The sequence below is a fragment of the Oreochromis niloticus genome, linkage group LG18 (genome assembly GCF_001858045.2).
Source record: "Oreochromis niloticus isolate F11D_XX linkage group LG18, O_niloticus_UMD_NMBU, whole genome shotgun sequence".
NCBI lineage: Eukaryota > Metazoa > Chordata > Actinopteri > Cichliformes > Cichlidae > Oreochromis > Oreochromis niloticus.
In genome coordinates this window covers 11,152,296-11,167,033 of record NC_031982.2, presented here as the reverse complement: position 1 = coordinate 11,167,033, position 14,738 = coordinate 11,152,296, and the positions used below count along the sequence as shown (strand labels likewise).

The 14,738-nt window shown below is 40.9% G+C and overlaps 1 protein-coding gene across 13 annotated transcripts in view; it reads left to right on the top strand.

The window, feature by feature from the left end:
- Positions 1 to 14,738, top strand: part of st3gal3b (ST3 beta-galactoside alpha-2,3-sialyltransferase 3b) — a 53,486-nt gene that overhangs the window by 14,963 nt on the left and 23,785 nt on the right. For 9 of the 13 annotated variants that reach the window (XM_013270025.3, XM_005476058.3, XM_019348121.2 and 6 more), the window contains 5 exons: positions 3,821 to 3,907; positions 4,419 to 4,460; positions 5,687 to 5,729; positions 6,972 to 7,064; positions 12,593 to 12,687. In XM_013270025.3, coding sequence (XP_013125479.1) covers positions 3,821 to 3,907; positions 4,419 to 4,460; positions 5,687 to 5,729; positions 6,972 to 7,064; positions 12,593 to 12,687 — 360 coding nt within the window. The remainder of the gene's footprint in view (positions 1 to 3,820; positions 3,908 to 4,418; positions 4,461 to 5,686; positions 5,730 to 6,971; positions 7,065 to 12,592; positions 12,688 to 14,738) is intronic. The other 4 variants (XM_005476065.4, XM_005476066.2, XM_005476063.4 and 1 more) reach the window with 3 other exon arrangements.

The following is a 14,738-nucleotide window of genomic DNA, read 5'->3' as shown; positions in this document are numbered from 1 at the left end:
TTTCAGCTGGGAAGTAATGGGAAATTTGATCGGTTACATTTGTTTACATTTATTAAGAATTGGTTCTTTTACCAGTTTGCCTCCGCTGTTTCGACCATGGCATTGAAGTGAAGGCTGGGTTTGAACATGGGTGTGTGATCATTGTACTCAATTGCTCTTTATGTCAGCTCATGTGATTCTATTGTGAGATGGTTTGTAGTTGGTATTTTCACACGCTTCTTCAGCTGAGGTTGGGCCTGTCCTGAGAATTGAAGTTCATATACCAGGGAAAGATTTTCCTTGTCTGGTTTCACTTATCCAAGCATGCGCGATCCCTAAGTGGTCACATGATGGTGTATTTAACTCAGTAAGTCAGGACAGAGCTGTTCTACCTAGTTATGCATGCAGTCACATAAAAAAAAGGCTCTGTTTTGTAGCATATAGGCAATCACAAGCAGAAGGGTGGATTGGCAAAGAGAGCACCACATCTGACAAACCAGGAGACAAAATACAATATGAGAAATATTAGAAATGTTATTTGTATATTAGAAGAATACAGAAACATTAAAGGCTTAATAAACATATTAAAAAGGACTGTATGAATGTATGTTGTGTGCTTTGTGTGATCAGTAAGACTGGAAAATCGCTGAGGTCTAGCTGAAACCAGGAAGGAAATGAAAAGGTTGTAGTTTTCTGATAAGACTGTCAGTATCACAACCCCAATGGCAAGAGATGGTGGGGTCTTACTGTATTATACCTAAATATTCTGTTACATAATAATGTGCAAGCATTTTTAGCTGTATTCTTCCAGTTCCAATTCCAGACAAAGTAAAGAACAAAAAAACAAAACAAACCCATATCAAACAGCGGGCCTACTTCCAAACTCTTTGTTTTGTATATGTCAGCAAGTGCTAGGCTTACATGTTCCATGTTGGGATTTTATATTAATGGTTATAAAACAGTAAAATGGCAGTGATAGCACATCTAGCGATTATGAAGTAAAATAATCTGTAATACTCAATAACTGCACAAAGGTTAATGATGGCGTGCAGCAATACTTATGTTCATAAAGTAGCTCATTAGTTGGTACTTTTGTACACATGGATCTGTTAACTTGTGCGTCACCTTCAGAGCCAGTAACCATAGCTTTATCACCTTGTTATCCTGAGGCCCCCCCCCACCCACCCACCCACCCACACACACACACACACACACACACACACACACACACACACACACACACACACACACACACACACACACACTTGCGCGCTTGTTTTGTTTTTGCTGTTTAAGCGAGGTAACATTTCCTGTGGTAATTTTTTTGATGCCATCTTGGACCCTTCTGTTCATGCCACGTCAACGTGTCTTCAATATGTCTTTGGTTTATGTCATGTTTTTTGAAAGTGCTAAATGTACCTGCTTATCAATCGTATCTAATTATGCTCTCGGTGAGCATAAATAGAAGCCAGAGTTTGGCTCGTTAGTTGCCTTGAACTATCGCATTCAACTTAAGAGGAAAACCTCAAATGAAGAAGTACATTCACAGGCCATTGTATTGCTGTGTTACCCAAGGAAGCACTGATGTGTGTATGGTCAGACATATTAAGTACTTATTTGGCCAAACTTTCTCTTACCCTCAAGCCCTCTATTTAATGACTTATTTTGTTAGTCTAGCTAATCACAGTGCAGCTGTTGTTATTGATTCCCATTTGTGCTGAAAGTATAAAACAGTGACTCGACTTTTCCCAGTGCAGGAATAATCAATGCCTTTATTTATTTTTTTAAATAAATGAAATACTCTATCCTGTATTTGGGAAATTCTCTTGTTGAAGCAGCTGAAATGACATATATATATTTTATTATTTGGCAGATGTGTCTCTCCCAGACAGATACATTGTGTTATAGAGTGTGATACCATGTGGTTTGAAAGAACTGCTGTATCTGTCCTTGCAGCAGTGGGGTTGATTCAGTCTGTAAGAGGTGATACATTGCTGCCTGTCCAGTAAATGCACAGAGGGTGCCCAGATTATCTCTGATGGATAAAAGGTTATTCAATGACTCCTTCTTCACCACAGCCTCAAAAGTGTCCAGTTTGCAGCCAATCACGGATCCAGCTCTGCTAATCACTTTATGTAGTCTGTTGGAGCCACTAGCTCTGATGCTGCTCCCCTTACAGACTACCGCAAAGTACACTGCACTCACCACAGCTGAGTGCTAGAAAATGATAATTTGCTCAGGTATTTTTACTGATCCTGTCTCGGGATAGACACAGGTCTGTAGACTTCAGAAGGAAGAGCACAGCTATCACCAACACATCCATCCCAGTTCCAACCACTCCACAATCATCAGTGCATTCCTGTGGGTACCATTGGCAGCCATTGTACTGACCGTCTAAACAGAGACATCAGTCCCCTGTGGAAATTCTGTACTGCACATCGCCAAACCTGTCTCGCACATTGACACCTATCTGTCAAGTAGTCTGCAATAAATGAGATGGTGGACACGTTCACTGACATTTTCCTAACATTTCTCTCTCAGTAGCAGTGGCTGAGTAGTCCTAAAAGCACTTGAGAAGACAAAGAAGTTGTTACTATATAGATGGGAGTAAGCGCTTTGCGCCATGTAGATTACCTCATCCATTCTCCAATGTAGTCAGTATGCAGACTGCAGAGGGTCAGCATGACACTTTACCCTCAGTTGTCCACCTGTTTTCTAACAGGTATTCAAAAGAGACTGTCCCTTTAAGAGTGTTCATGATAAACTTATCTCAATTTTATGGATAATCTTCTTACAGCCAACTTTGTTTTCAGTCTTACCAACAGCAGGGTCACTTATAATTGGGTTCCTTGCTAGTAACAAGAACACCACCTTGGGGTGCTAAATCACACTTGAAATTAACGTCTGTAGGGTGAGAAAAGAATGTGTGCGGCACCAGCTGAGCTGCTAACAGTTTCTCTGTAATTGCGGTAGCCAGCATGCCACAGCTTTTAATCCAGCTTACTTAAAGCCCAAACTCAATTAGATGAATTGAAAATGCTGTCTAGAATTTAACCCTCTTGTTTGTCCGAGGCATAAGAATTTCTTTAAACTTTGCTCACAAATCTGTAAACCCATGCACTCACCTGTTCAATATAAAATTAATCACTACATATGTAGTAGATGTGGTCAGGAAGAGTTCAAACTGAGCATCAGAATGGAGAAGAGAGGTGATTTTTGTGAGTTTGAACGTGGCAGTTCAGATGGCAAAAGGCAGTCCGGTATATTTATTTTAACATGGGATCCTCTCTGTCACTTTCAGTGCTTCATTAACATCGAGGTCAACAGCAGCTCAAAGAGCATGCTCTAAATATCCCAGGTTTGATTCTCAGCCTCAGAGATCGACTTCTCTTGTCTCAGCGCTATAGTGATACACCTATACAGTTTCAGCCGGAACAGAGCCTGAAATTCACTAATTGGCGAGTCTGAACAGTCGTTGAGGGCAGCAGCTCCGTGTTGCACACAGCCTGTTTTGTAAAAGAAAACATTTCTGCGCAGCAGTTTACATCTGTGTGGTTGAAAACCTTGTTAAAGGTCTTCAGACTTTAAAGTGACTCTTATCTATATTCTGTGTAAGCCACTACTGAAGGATCGGGTTATATTTCCATTTTCTTTCATTTCTGTCGCTGCCTTTTGTTTGTGCGCATCTGTTCTTCTTTGTGGCCACTGTTGTCTTTTTTGCTGAAGCAAAAGCATTTTTTAATATATATTTAGGACCTCGTTTATTGGTTGTTTGGTTAATAGTTGCTTCCACAGCTTTATCCTCATGATCTTATTTCAGTTTAACCCCTTTTGTTTACAGACAAAGATGCAGAAGAGCCAACTCTAGCCCAGACTAGAGCCCACAGTAGAGCCCAGACTAAAGGTGCTGAAGTGAAAAGAATTACAGGTAGAGGCACTGGGACTCGGCCCACATATACTGGGTTACAGTTATGGAGCATTTTTTTTTCTTTCCTCTCTCTCTCTCTTTTTTTGTTTTTGTTTTTTTGGTGGTTTTTTGGTGTTTTTTTTGTTCTTAACGGTTGAGTAGTTCAGGGATTTACATATACATAAATATCTGCTAACTTCACATCGCTTTCCATAACCCTTTTTTTATGTCTCAAAACGGTTTTAAACCGTTTGTGCTTATTCATTCATCATTCTCTCAATGTTCCAGTGTCCAACCAGTCATATAACCTAATGGAGTCTTGCTTTTAATTTTCTACTTCACTGGGCTTTCTGACTTTTGAATAAAGATTGGAATTCACAGTTATAATTCAGCCCACTGGGATTAAAGCCACTAACCCCTCCTCTTTCTTACTCCGTAACTCCTGACATTTCCACTTGGCTTTATTTTCAAGTCCAATACTGCCATGACAGAATGACTTAAAAAGGTGCTAACTGACCCTTTTCTGTTTCAGAGTTGGAAATGGACAACAACGTGGGACAAGTAGTAGGCTCAGGTACATCTGCAGCCCCACCAGCCCAAACTTTTACCCATCATTGTTGTCCCAGATACCATTTTAAAGAAAAAGTCAGCTTTTAAAACCCTGGGAACCAACAGCCCTGTTAGGTTGGGAAACAAGTGGCATTTCCAAAGAAGTCAGACAGCTTTTCTTTTTTTTTTTTGGCTTTTTCCAGTCTTGATCTATTCCTACCAAAAAAAGCGCTTTGCTTTTAGAAGTGTCTTTGTTACATTAATGAAACACTCATAACAACTGCAGGGGAAATGAACATGTGCTCAGCCATCATTCTCTTATGAAGGACAATACAACACTGCCCTCTGTTGTCTCAGTTCGGTAACAAATAGCAGTGAAACGGTCTGCATGAATTTTGGTGGATTATACTGTAAAGGGTTAGAAAACGTAAGATTTGCTTAGTGGGTGTGAACCTGCAGTAAGTTGCTTTGACTCTGCCCTCTGGCTGCTACTCTACAGATGTGTCACCCGTCTTGGCTGCTAAGGCTAATTTCCCTTCCTCCAGGGCAGTGCTTGGATCCTTCCCTTTCAAACCGTCAGACATTCCCATTACCCTTTTTCTTCATCTTTATTTTCCCTATCTTTTATTATCCAGCTTCTCTTTGACAAGATCCACAACTGCAGGAGTAATGCTGCACTATTCCTAATTTCTTCCATGCTAATGTAGTTATAGATTTTTATTTATTTTTGTTTTTGGCCAGAAATGATCATAGCAAGTATTTTGCAGACCCAATCAGCTTTATTGCAAAGAGTCGGCCTGCAATGGAAACAAAGCTCCCATTTCACCTTAAATATGTTCCTCCTTGTTTTCTGTGTTCTCTCTCTTCTACCTCAACGCTTCACTAGGCACCTACTGGCTGTCCCTTTGGTTGCCCATAGGTGATCTCTGACTTGTTTTTCTAACTTTTATTTTAAACTCAACAGATTGTTTTGGCTGGCTTCTCCCTAACCTTGCTTGTTTGTCACAAATCCTTGACCCTAATGCTTTTGTTTACATCTGCCATATTGTTTCCCCCGTGAAAGCTGCACAGGTTGTTTACAACTACAGCTGCTGAGCTGTTAGTTGAATAGTTGGATGACTACATTAAGATGCCATACTTTTGTTGTTGTTGTTCTGTTTTCTTATTGGGTTTTTTTTCTTAAAGCAAAGTGTTTTATGGACTCTTGTGGTGATGGACAATTTCCATTTCTTTTTCCATCTCTGTCCCCAGTGTATGATAAGCAGGGCTTTCTGCTGCAGCTGGACACAAAATTGTGAGTACATCTCTTTCTAGTAAACACTTATGTCATCCATTATAACACATTTAGCTATTCTCCATCATCGTTTGCCACATTACACATGATGGATTCCCAAAACCGAATTCCCTTTTAGACTTTGACTCCATTAATTCAGCCGTGTTTTACATCTGTTATCACAGAATACTGCAGTTAGGCTTGATCAATGGGGAAACATGAAACATGAAAATGTAAACGTTTGGCCAATTAATCTAACCTTATTTCTTTTTTTCCCCCCTCCTCTTTTTAAATAAACACACAGTGTAGGAAACACAGATGGTGACACGAGCACAGATACGATAGGTGGTCTGAGTAATAACTTTTGAAACAAGTGTGAATTGAGATGTAGGTCAGTTAGTGTTTTGTGTTTAGACTGGCTGTGGTTTGTCAGAGTAAGAACATGCTACAATAGATCATTATGCAGCTGTCATTGTGTCACTGTGTTTGTTGATGTGTGTATAATTCCCTGAATTGGTTTGACACGTTGGCTCTAAACCGCCATGGCAAGGTCCTTTTCTCTGGCCCTACGTTACCGCACAGGAACGAATCACATCACATCGGTCCACATGCGCTGCAGCCACAATGTCAGCACATGCTTTACAGTGGAATTCACATGGGTTCACGTCATGTAATGCAGCCACTTTCTTTACTGTATTGCAATTCATCTTGTAGCTCGTAATTAGTTTTGTGACTTGGGTCATATCTTAATGCGGGGTAGGCAAACTGATGGAAATACCCCAGAGATTTTAATTCCACTCTACTGCAAGTGATTGAAGAGGATTGAAATAAAGTCTGTTAGCACAGATGAGCTTCAGATTATGTGCAAGAAGGCCCCAGTCAAACAGTTTCTCCAGCCAACTTTGATTTTTGGACCTCACATAGTGCAAAGACACGGGCCCCCCTCTCTTTTCCCGTTGTTTATTTGAAGTAGAATCATAGCATACATCACATTATTAATGATCCTGGTAGTAATCGGGAGGTTCAAGCTTTACCGCTGCCAGCATGATTATTTAAACAAGGCTTCTCTGCTTCGTCTTGCCACACACACACAGGTGATATGCTGACTTGTTGCCGAGTTCCCAGCTAATTCCACAGCCCTATCTCTCCAGCAGATTGTTTGTCAAACACAGTTTTTGAAGCTTTGAATTTGTCATTTTAATTGGCAATCAGTTATCACGATTTGTCTAATTAACCTCTCGCTTTCTTCTTTTTAATGTACAGATCGCAGGAGTTGGAATATAAGTACGGCAACCTCAGCGAAGGAGCGTGCAAGCCAGGATATGCAGCAGCTAAGATGGCCACCATCTATCCTAAGTGAGACATTTCTTTTGGACTTTTTTTGCATGTGAAGAACTAACTTTAAATGCAAAATCAGGAGTTTAACAGATAGATAATGTTAACTGGATGTCAGCAAGAGAAAAGCTTTTACTCAAGCATACCAACTTGCATGATGTCACTCCTCAAGCCAACTAGGCCTTAAGGGTTTTGAGTCAGAAACAGAGAAGCCCCTACATTCCTATCCAGTCTCCCCAGTTTCAATCATGTTTCTATCATCTTCTCCCCACCACAAAACCTCAACTGTGTCCTTGTGATCCCCCCATTACACAAAAGAACTTTTGTCGCCTGAGTAGAAGGTCTCACATCACTTCCCTGTCATGTTAAAGAGCCTTAGAGGCGTTCTGTGAACGCCACCAAACAGCTTCCTGTCTTGACTCATCAAGGGGTCTCTAATACCCACCCTACACAGTCCATACAATCCCCAATAGTCCTCTTGATGTCATTGGTTCTTTTGATTTTTCACTGTCTCCACTTTTTCAGCTCGGTCTATTGGACATTGTCCTTTTAGCATTCTTGTGCAAGGGAAGTTTTCATGTTGCTAAATAATAGGCTGTGGCACTAAAGTAACTACTTGACCTAGCTATTGGGCAAAGCCATACATTGAGCCTCCTTTAGGTATCGCCCGAAGCACCAAGTTTTAATCTACAGTTAAGCCCATAATTATTCATACCCCTGGCAAATTTTGACTTAAAGTTACTTTTATTCAACTAGCAAGTTATTTTTTGACTGGAAATGACACGGGCGTCTCTCAAAAGATAATAAGATGATGTACAAGACGCATCATTGTGGAAAAAATTATTTCTCAGCTTTTATTTACATTTGAGCAAAAAGTATCATGTCCAGAATTATTCATACCCTTTACAAACTGTCACAGTCTCAGGGAAAATCCAAAGTTCCATACCATTCCAAATAGTCAAAGCTGTTCTAAAGCATCTTAATTACCCTGATTAATTGGAAATAGCTGTTTTACTCAACTCAACAGGTGAAAAACAGCAGCTCTCTGCAGGTGGTCTGTGGACATTCATGGCTAAGACAAAGGAACTCAGTGAGGACCTGCAGCTGCACATTGTGGCTGCTCACAAGTGAGGAATGGGCTACAAGGCCATATCCAAATGTTTTCAAGTTCCAGTGGCTACAGTGCAAAGTATTATTAAAAAATACAAGATGTTCCGCACTGGGGAAAATCTCAGAGGACGTTGTCGGAAGCCAAAAGTGAAACCTGTGCTGGCCAGGAGAATAGTGAGAGAGGTGAAAAAGAATCCAAGGATCACCACCAAGGCCATTCTGGTGAATCTGGGCTCTGCTGGTGGCAATGTCTCAAGGCAGACAGTCCAACGGACACTGTTGGGTTCCACGGATGCAGACCAAGGAAAACGCCACTTCTCCAGGCACTTCTAAGGCATGCAAAAGCTCATTTGGCCTTTGCAAATGCTCATCTGGACAAAGAAGAAGATTTCTGGTCTTCAGTGTTATGGTCAGATGAAACAAAAATTGAATTATTTGGTCACAATGATGTTGCCTTCATTTGGCATAAAAATGGAGAAGCCTTCAACCCAAAGAACACCATCCCCACTGTCAAACATGGTGGTGGGAACCTAATGCTTTGGGGGTGTTTTTCCAGCCAATGGACCAGGGAACCTAATCACAGTAAAAAGCACCATGAAAAAAGAGCAATACATGAAGATTCTCAACAACAACATCAGGCAGTCTGCAGAAAAACTTGGCCTTGGGAACCAGTGGACATTTCAGCATGACAATGACCCAAAACATACAGCAAACGTGGTGAAGAAATGGTTAGCAGACAACAACATTAACGTTTTGCAGTGGCCTAGCCAGAGTTCTGACTTGAATCCAATTGAGAATCTGTGGAGGGAGCTAAAGATCAGGGTGATGGCAAGAAGACCCTCCAACCTGAAAGATTTGGAGCTCATTGCTAAAGATGAATGGGCAAAAATGCCTGTGGAGACATGCAAAAAGCTGGTCTGCAATTATAGGAAGCGTTTGATTGCTGTAATAGCCAATAAAGACTTTTCTATTGATTATTGAGAAGGGTATGAATATTTCTGGACATGATACTTTTTGCTAAAATATAAATAAAAGCTGAGAAATATTTTTTTCCACAATGATGCCTCTTGTACATCGTCTTATTATCTTTGGGGAGACACCTGTGTCATTTCTGCTCAAAAAAGAACTTGCTTGTTGAACAAAAGTAACTTTAAGTCAAAATTTGGCAGGGGTATGAATAATTATGGGCTTAACTGTACCTGTTCAGTATTGAATCCTGCTTGTGTGCATGTGGTGGTAGAGTGGTTAGCATTGCACGAAGTTTGTTGGTTTGAACCCTCTGGTCATTTGGGACTTTTCTGTTTGAAGTCTAAATGTTCTCTCTGTCTCTGTGTGGGGTTTCCTCCAGGCGCACAGGTTTTCTTCCCACAGTACAAAAACATGCATGTTAATTTGTGATTGCAAATTGGCTTTAGATGGGAGCGTGTTAGCGACATGTTCAAGGTGGGCCCCGTCTGTCGCCCAGTGACAGCTGAGATGGTCTCCAGAGATCAACGTCTCCATGCATGGATTCATTTGATTAATTTTTTGTGGTATGTTTTTTGTCCTTATTTAAGAGAATGGAGTGTAGAGAAAATGAAAATGGTAGTGACACAAGGGTGCAATCTGTTGTGGTCCCTGATAATCATGGGCAGCCACTGTGAAGGTTTGTATGAGTTTGACTTTGGTTTTGCAGTAGGCGACACACTAGTGTTCATGCCTAGAGACATGCCATTCTACTAGACTGAAGAATTTGGGACTAGCTCTCAATTCCCATACTCAACAGTTGTAGTATCTTGTCACTTTGCAATGCCATTGTTTTCCAACTTTTAAATTAAAAGTAGTAGTATTTAATTAAAGGTATAAGACCTACAGTGGCATCAAATGCTCTAAATAACACCATCAGCTGCCCTGTGGGCTGTAAATTGTTACCCTTTTTTTTTTTTTTTTTTTTTTTTTTTAATAAGATGGACAAAGCACTTTGTGCAACTGCCCTCTACCTATATGAGAGGCTATGTTTTAACAACGTCCTCGCTGGTAACGACTTCCTCTCATCAGCCGCACGTGTCGGATCAAAGTTCTGTTCAACACAGAAAACCCCTGGGAGAACACTGATTACTACCACCTTCAACCCAGTCTACCACAGGTCAATAAGCACAATTAATGCTGCACTTAGTGTAAGTTTGTCTGTATGCTCATTTGTATGAATGAGTGTAAGTGTACAGCCGAATGTACACAGTTGTGCCATGTGTGTGTTTAGTCGTGATTTATTGTCTCCTGTGTGGAAGGGAAGTCGGCTGTTTAACATCTTATCTGTTAGCGTTCTTTATTTCTGCCTGCTTTGTACGTTTACCAGGCAAAAACAGATCCATTAAAATATTCTCGTTAACAGTTTGTGTGAATAGGTGTGGCCGACAGTTCGACAGTTAAAGAAAACCTACTTAACCTCTAGCAGTGAGGTCCTATGGCTCTCCATCTAATCATCTCCTGCTTCCTCCATGTTTGTCTTCTCTGAAGCTCCTTGCCCTGCAGTCTCCAATTTATTTCACGCCCCTCCCCTCACCCTCTCCTTTCCCCCAAAACTGTTTGTATTAGAGCCCTAAATCAAGTGTTGGCAGTGAACTCGAAGTGGCACGGTTATGAAAATATTGCCTGTGAGAGATGGACCCAGCAAAGGAAATGAGCACAATGCATCCCTGCCTGTTGGCTGTTTTTGGGAGCCCTCACTACTTATTTAACAACAAGCAGCCCCCTGTCTCTGTGCTTGGTCAGGATGTCAGTGACTGACTGTTGGTCAGGGCTCAGTGACTTGTAATGGTCCCGTGTTATTTATAGCTCCATGTGGCCTCAGAAGGCCCAGGTTTAATGAATCTCCATTTGTTTTGCCTGGACACAAGTCTCTGAGTGTGCGCGCCCCTGTCAGGTGAGGTGAGTCGAGGTGGAGAGAGAGCCATACATAACTACCGCTAGTCACTCGCACTCTGCTTTAAAGCTGGAGAATAATGAGGATTTCAAAGACTGATTACTGTGCTTGGAAGAGGCTGAAGCTTAACCAGAAGGTCTCCCAATAATGTCAGCCATGTTTGGTCATTGTGTCTCAATGGGCCACATATTTCTTGTCAACCAGTGGCAGTGTTATGTTATGGGAACAAGTATTCAAGGGTCCTGCTGAGAAACAGAGGTGTGATCGAGCTTGTGAGTCTTTTCATGCTTCCATAGTTTGAATGCCGTTTCTCGGCTGCAGGAGGAATAATTTACAGCTCTGTGTGTTTATTGGACAGATGCACGACAGCACGATGCAACACTTATATTGCTGGTGGTCTACTTCTGGGGAAGATGGGCAAGCGCTCTGTAATCTCTATATTTCTTCAGAATTTACCTAAAGATGTATACCAGTTTGATAAATCTCCTTAACTTTGTCTCTTCTGTAGGGGTGTCACGATGCTTTTAGGTTTGACACAAAATGTTAGGTGGCTTGTTAAAGAACAACACATCCATAGAGCTCCATCCATGTAAACATCAGAGGAGAAACGACACGAACGGCTCCTCGCTCCTTTTTCCTCTTGCCTTGCATCCCTCGAGCTTGACAGCGGGTCATAAAAACACACATCCATCCCGAAGCTACACTTGCAGAAGTGGCACATAACCCAGCACTAGGGTCACAGGCATTACTAAGAGGAAATGACTCCTTTTTGATATCAGAGCTGCAGTTAATCAAAGAGAGACACATGCGCACACTTCTATAGCCACACAGGATAAGGAAGAGGCGATGCTGGAAGTAGCGGGTCATGGGCCATTAAAAACATTGGCCACTGGGATGTTTTTGACTATCAGGCCTAATTTATTTTCTAATGGGACTGACATTTTGCTGAAGCCATTTCAACTCTGTATTCTGTCGTGGGTAAAAGACGTCAGTAACCCCTGAATTTTCAGGTTTTATGTTTTATCATGTCTCTTCATTGAGAACAACGTCCTCCACTCTAATTCAGTCTTGCTTCAGATCGTTAGAACATTGTGACATGAGTCTGTTGTTTCAGACAACACCATGTGTCAGCTGTGATTTAAGCCCTGGAGGAGAGGTTATGCTGACGGGTTATGCACTGCAACCTCTTAATTTGTATCACCTGCTTGGATTTAAACTGTTGTGCTAATGTGTGTGGAGGCTTTGCTCATTTTAGGAAGCTTTTACGGGGGGGGGCGGGCTAAGTTTAATGATGATGCACACAAAAATTCAGTTATCACCTCCTTGGTAACATAAACTTTACTATCCCAGGTGTAGTGAGGATTATGAGAACCTGCCGGCCCCTCACATGGAGCAACGGAAACATTGATAGAAATTATTGAAAGTTTGTAACAGGAGCTGTTACACTAAGAATACTGGATATTACAGCATTGTTTTTTAATCTTCTGTATCTCAGCTAATGAGAACCATCTCCGTTTTTGTTTCATCTCTCTTACAGGTTTATGAAATTGGCGCCAATGTTTCTTGATCGAAACTTCAAACGGCTAGCAAAAGTCAACAACTACTTACCTCCATTCGGCTTTAAAACACAAGGTAAAGCCATTCATCACAGCTGACCCTCCACTAGTGTGTATGTTTACTGTGGATTATATGACTTGCATGTTCTGGGGTTTTAGGGGGACCTACATATAAAAACAGAAAGAAGCTGCGAGATCATGGTTCCCTGATGCATGTCAGTCTTTCATTAGACCCTGTTGTCTTCTAAAAATCTTCAGTTCTAGCTCTCATCAAGTTTTGGTGTAATTTTCTGTTTCTTTTCTTTTTGTTTCTTTGGGTTTTTTTTGGGGGGGGTGTCGGGTCTTCTTTTTCCCTTTTTTTTTCTTTTTCTTTTTTTTCTTTAAGTGGAGTTACGCAGACATCGATCAGGGTCATTTTGCGTGACGTCAGAACGCCTCTCCCAAAGCTACACAGGACAAGATTTTTTTACAGCTACTGTATTTTCACACATTTTTTTTCCCTCTTTAAATTACACACCAACCTTAATCCATAAAGATTGGTGGAGTGCCCATTTAAAGTAAGACAGAGCATGTGTTCATTTGCCACTGTTTCTGTTACGTTTAGAGGCTGTGTGGGAGACTGACACCTGATGTAGTGCAGTTTTGTGCCTGCAGTGCCTGGTATCTCAGATATGAGCCAACAAGCTTTGCGTGTTTTCAGTATTAATCAACATAATATTCTGGCTTGCCAATATTTTATTTTGTTCAGTAGAAGCGATGACATTCTTTATTTATCGGGGTTTTATCATTTGGCTCCTCATACTGTTTGTACTTGGCTACAGTCAGTACATACCAACCAACAATTTCAAAATGTCTCCTAAGAAGTTATTTTAACAGTTCAGACTGAATTTCCACTTGGTTTGTTTGGTATGAGTTGTGGAGAAAATCTGAGATCTAAGGAAAATAAGGCTCATTATTTCCTCTGTGACTTAAACATTTTCTTTTTACCATTATTGCAAAGTTTGTATTTTGGACATAATAGATATAACATGGACATAATATATTTTTCCTTCGCATGTTTGCTTGTTGTGTATTAATTATTAAAACATATAATTATTAATGATTATAGTCGCCAAATAATAATGCAAGCAGAGAGTGTTTACAAATTCGCAAGATGAGTTTCTGTTAAGATTGGAAAAGGTTCATTTACAATAGACACAAGCAACTGCAGACTTTTTTTTGAGGGGGGGGGGGACTACCTCATATCATCTAGGCTTAGTTATTGTTTGATTCTTTATTGCGGCCTGGTTCTATTTGTAGATCAGGCTCCCAGATCATTCTTTTAGCTCTGATGCAAAGAGGTCTCATATCAACCTTTGTTTAGTTAAAGTTAATCTCCAACAGTACAGTCTTCTTTCTCTTGAAGGTGAAAAAATATGCATCTGGTCACTTTAATCACTTTGAGTGTTCCAAAGTCCTTCTCGAAGTCAGAAGACAGCCATGTTGCAGATGTAGATGGACAATTAAATTGTTACCAAGCCCCTATACATAGACTGCAACTTATAAAGTGCTTTTCTATTCGGAGCACTCGAAACACTTTTACTACAAGCCTATTTCACCCAATCACAGGCAATTTTTTTTTTTCTATACCAACCTCTCTCTCTGATGGATGCATCAGGGACAACTTTAAGATGATGCCTAAGGATACTTTGACATGCAGACTGGAGTGAAGGGAACCAACAACCTTGCGATTGGCAGTCGACCCACTCTACCTCCTGAGCCACAGCCGGAGGTGGAGAGAGTGTCAGAAATGCAGTCACCAAGCTGTAGTTGTGGAATTGCCAGTCAAATCCAAAATTTGACGTGGTTATTACTCTAACTGGTGATTCTAAATTGTCTGTAGGTTTGAATGTGACTGAATGGTTGTGTTTGCCCTGAAATGGACTGGGAACCTGTCCAGGATGTACCCCACCTTTTGCCCCTGACAGCTGGGAAAGTTTCATAGCTATAGACTGAAATTAAAGAATACAGTTTTACTGCCTTCACAGCCAGCGAAGCATGTCATGGTAATACTGCTAATACTCTCACATACTCTAGCATTCATAAGTATATGATAGATTTTCTAGTATTCTCAGGCAGTCAGTCCAA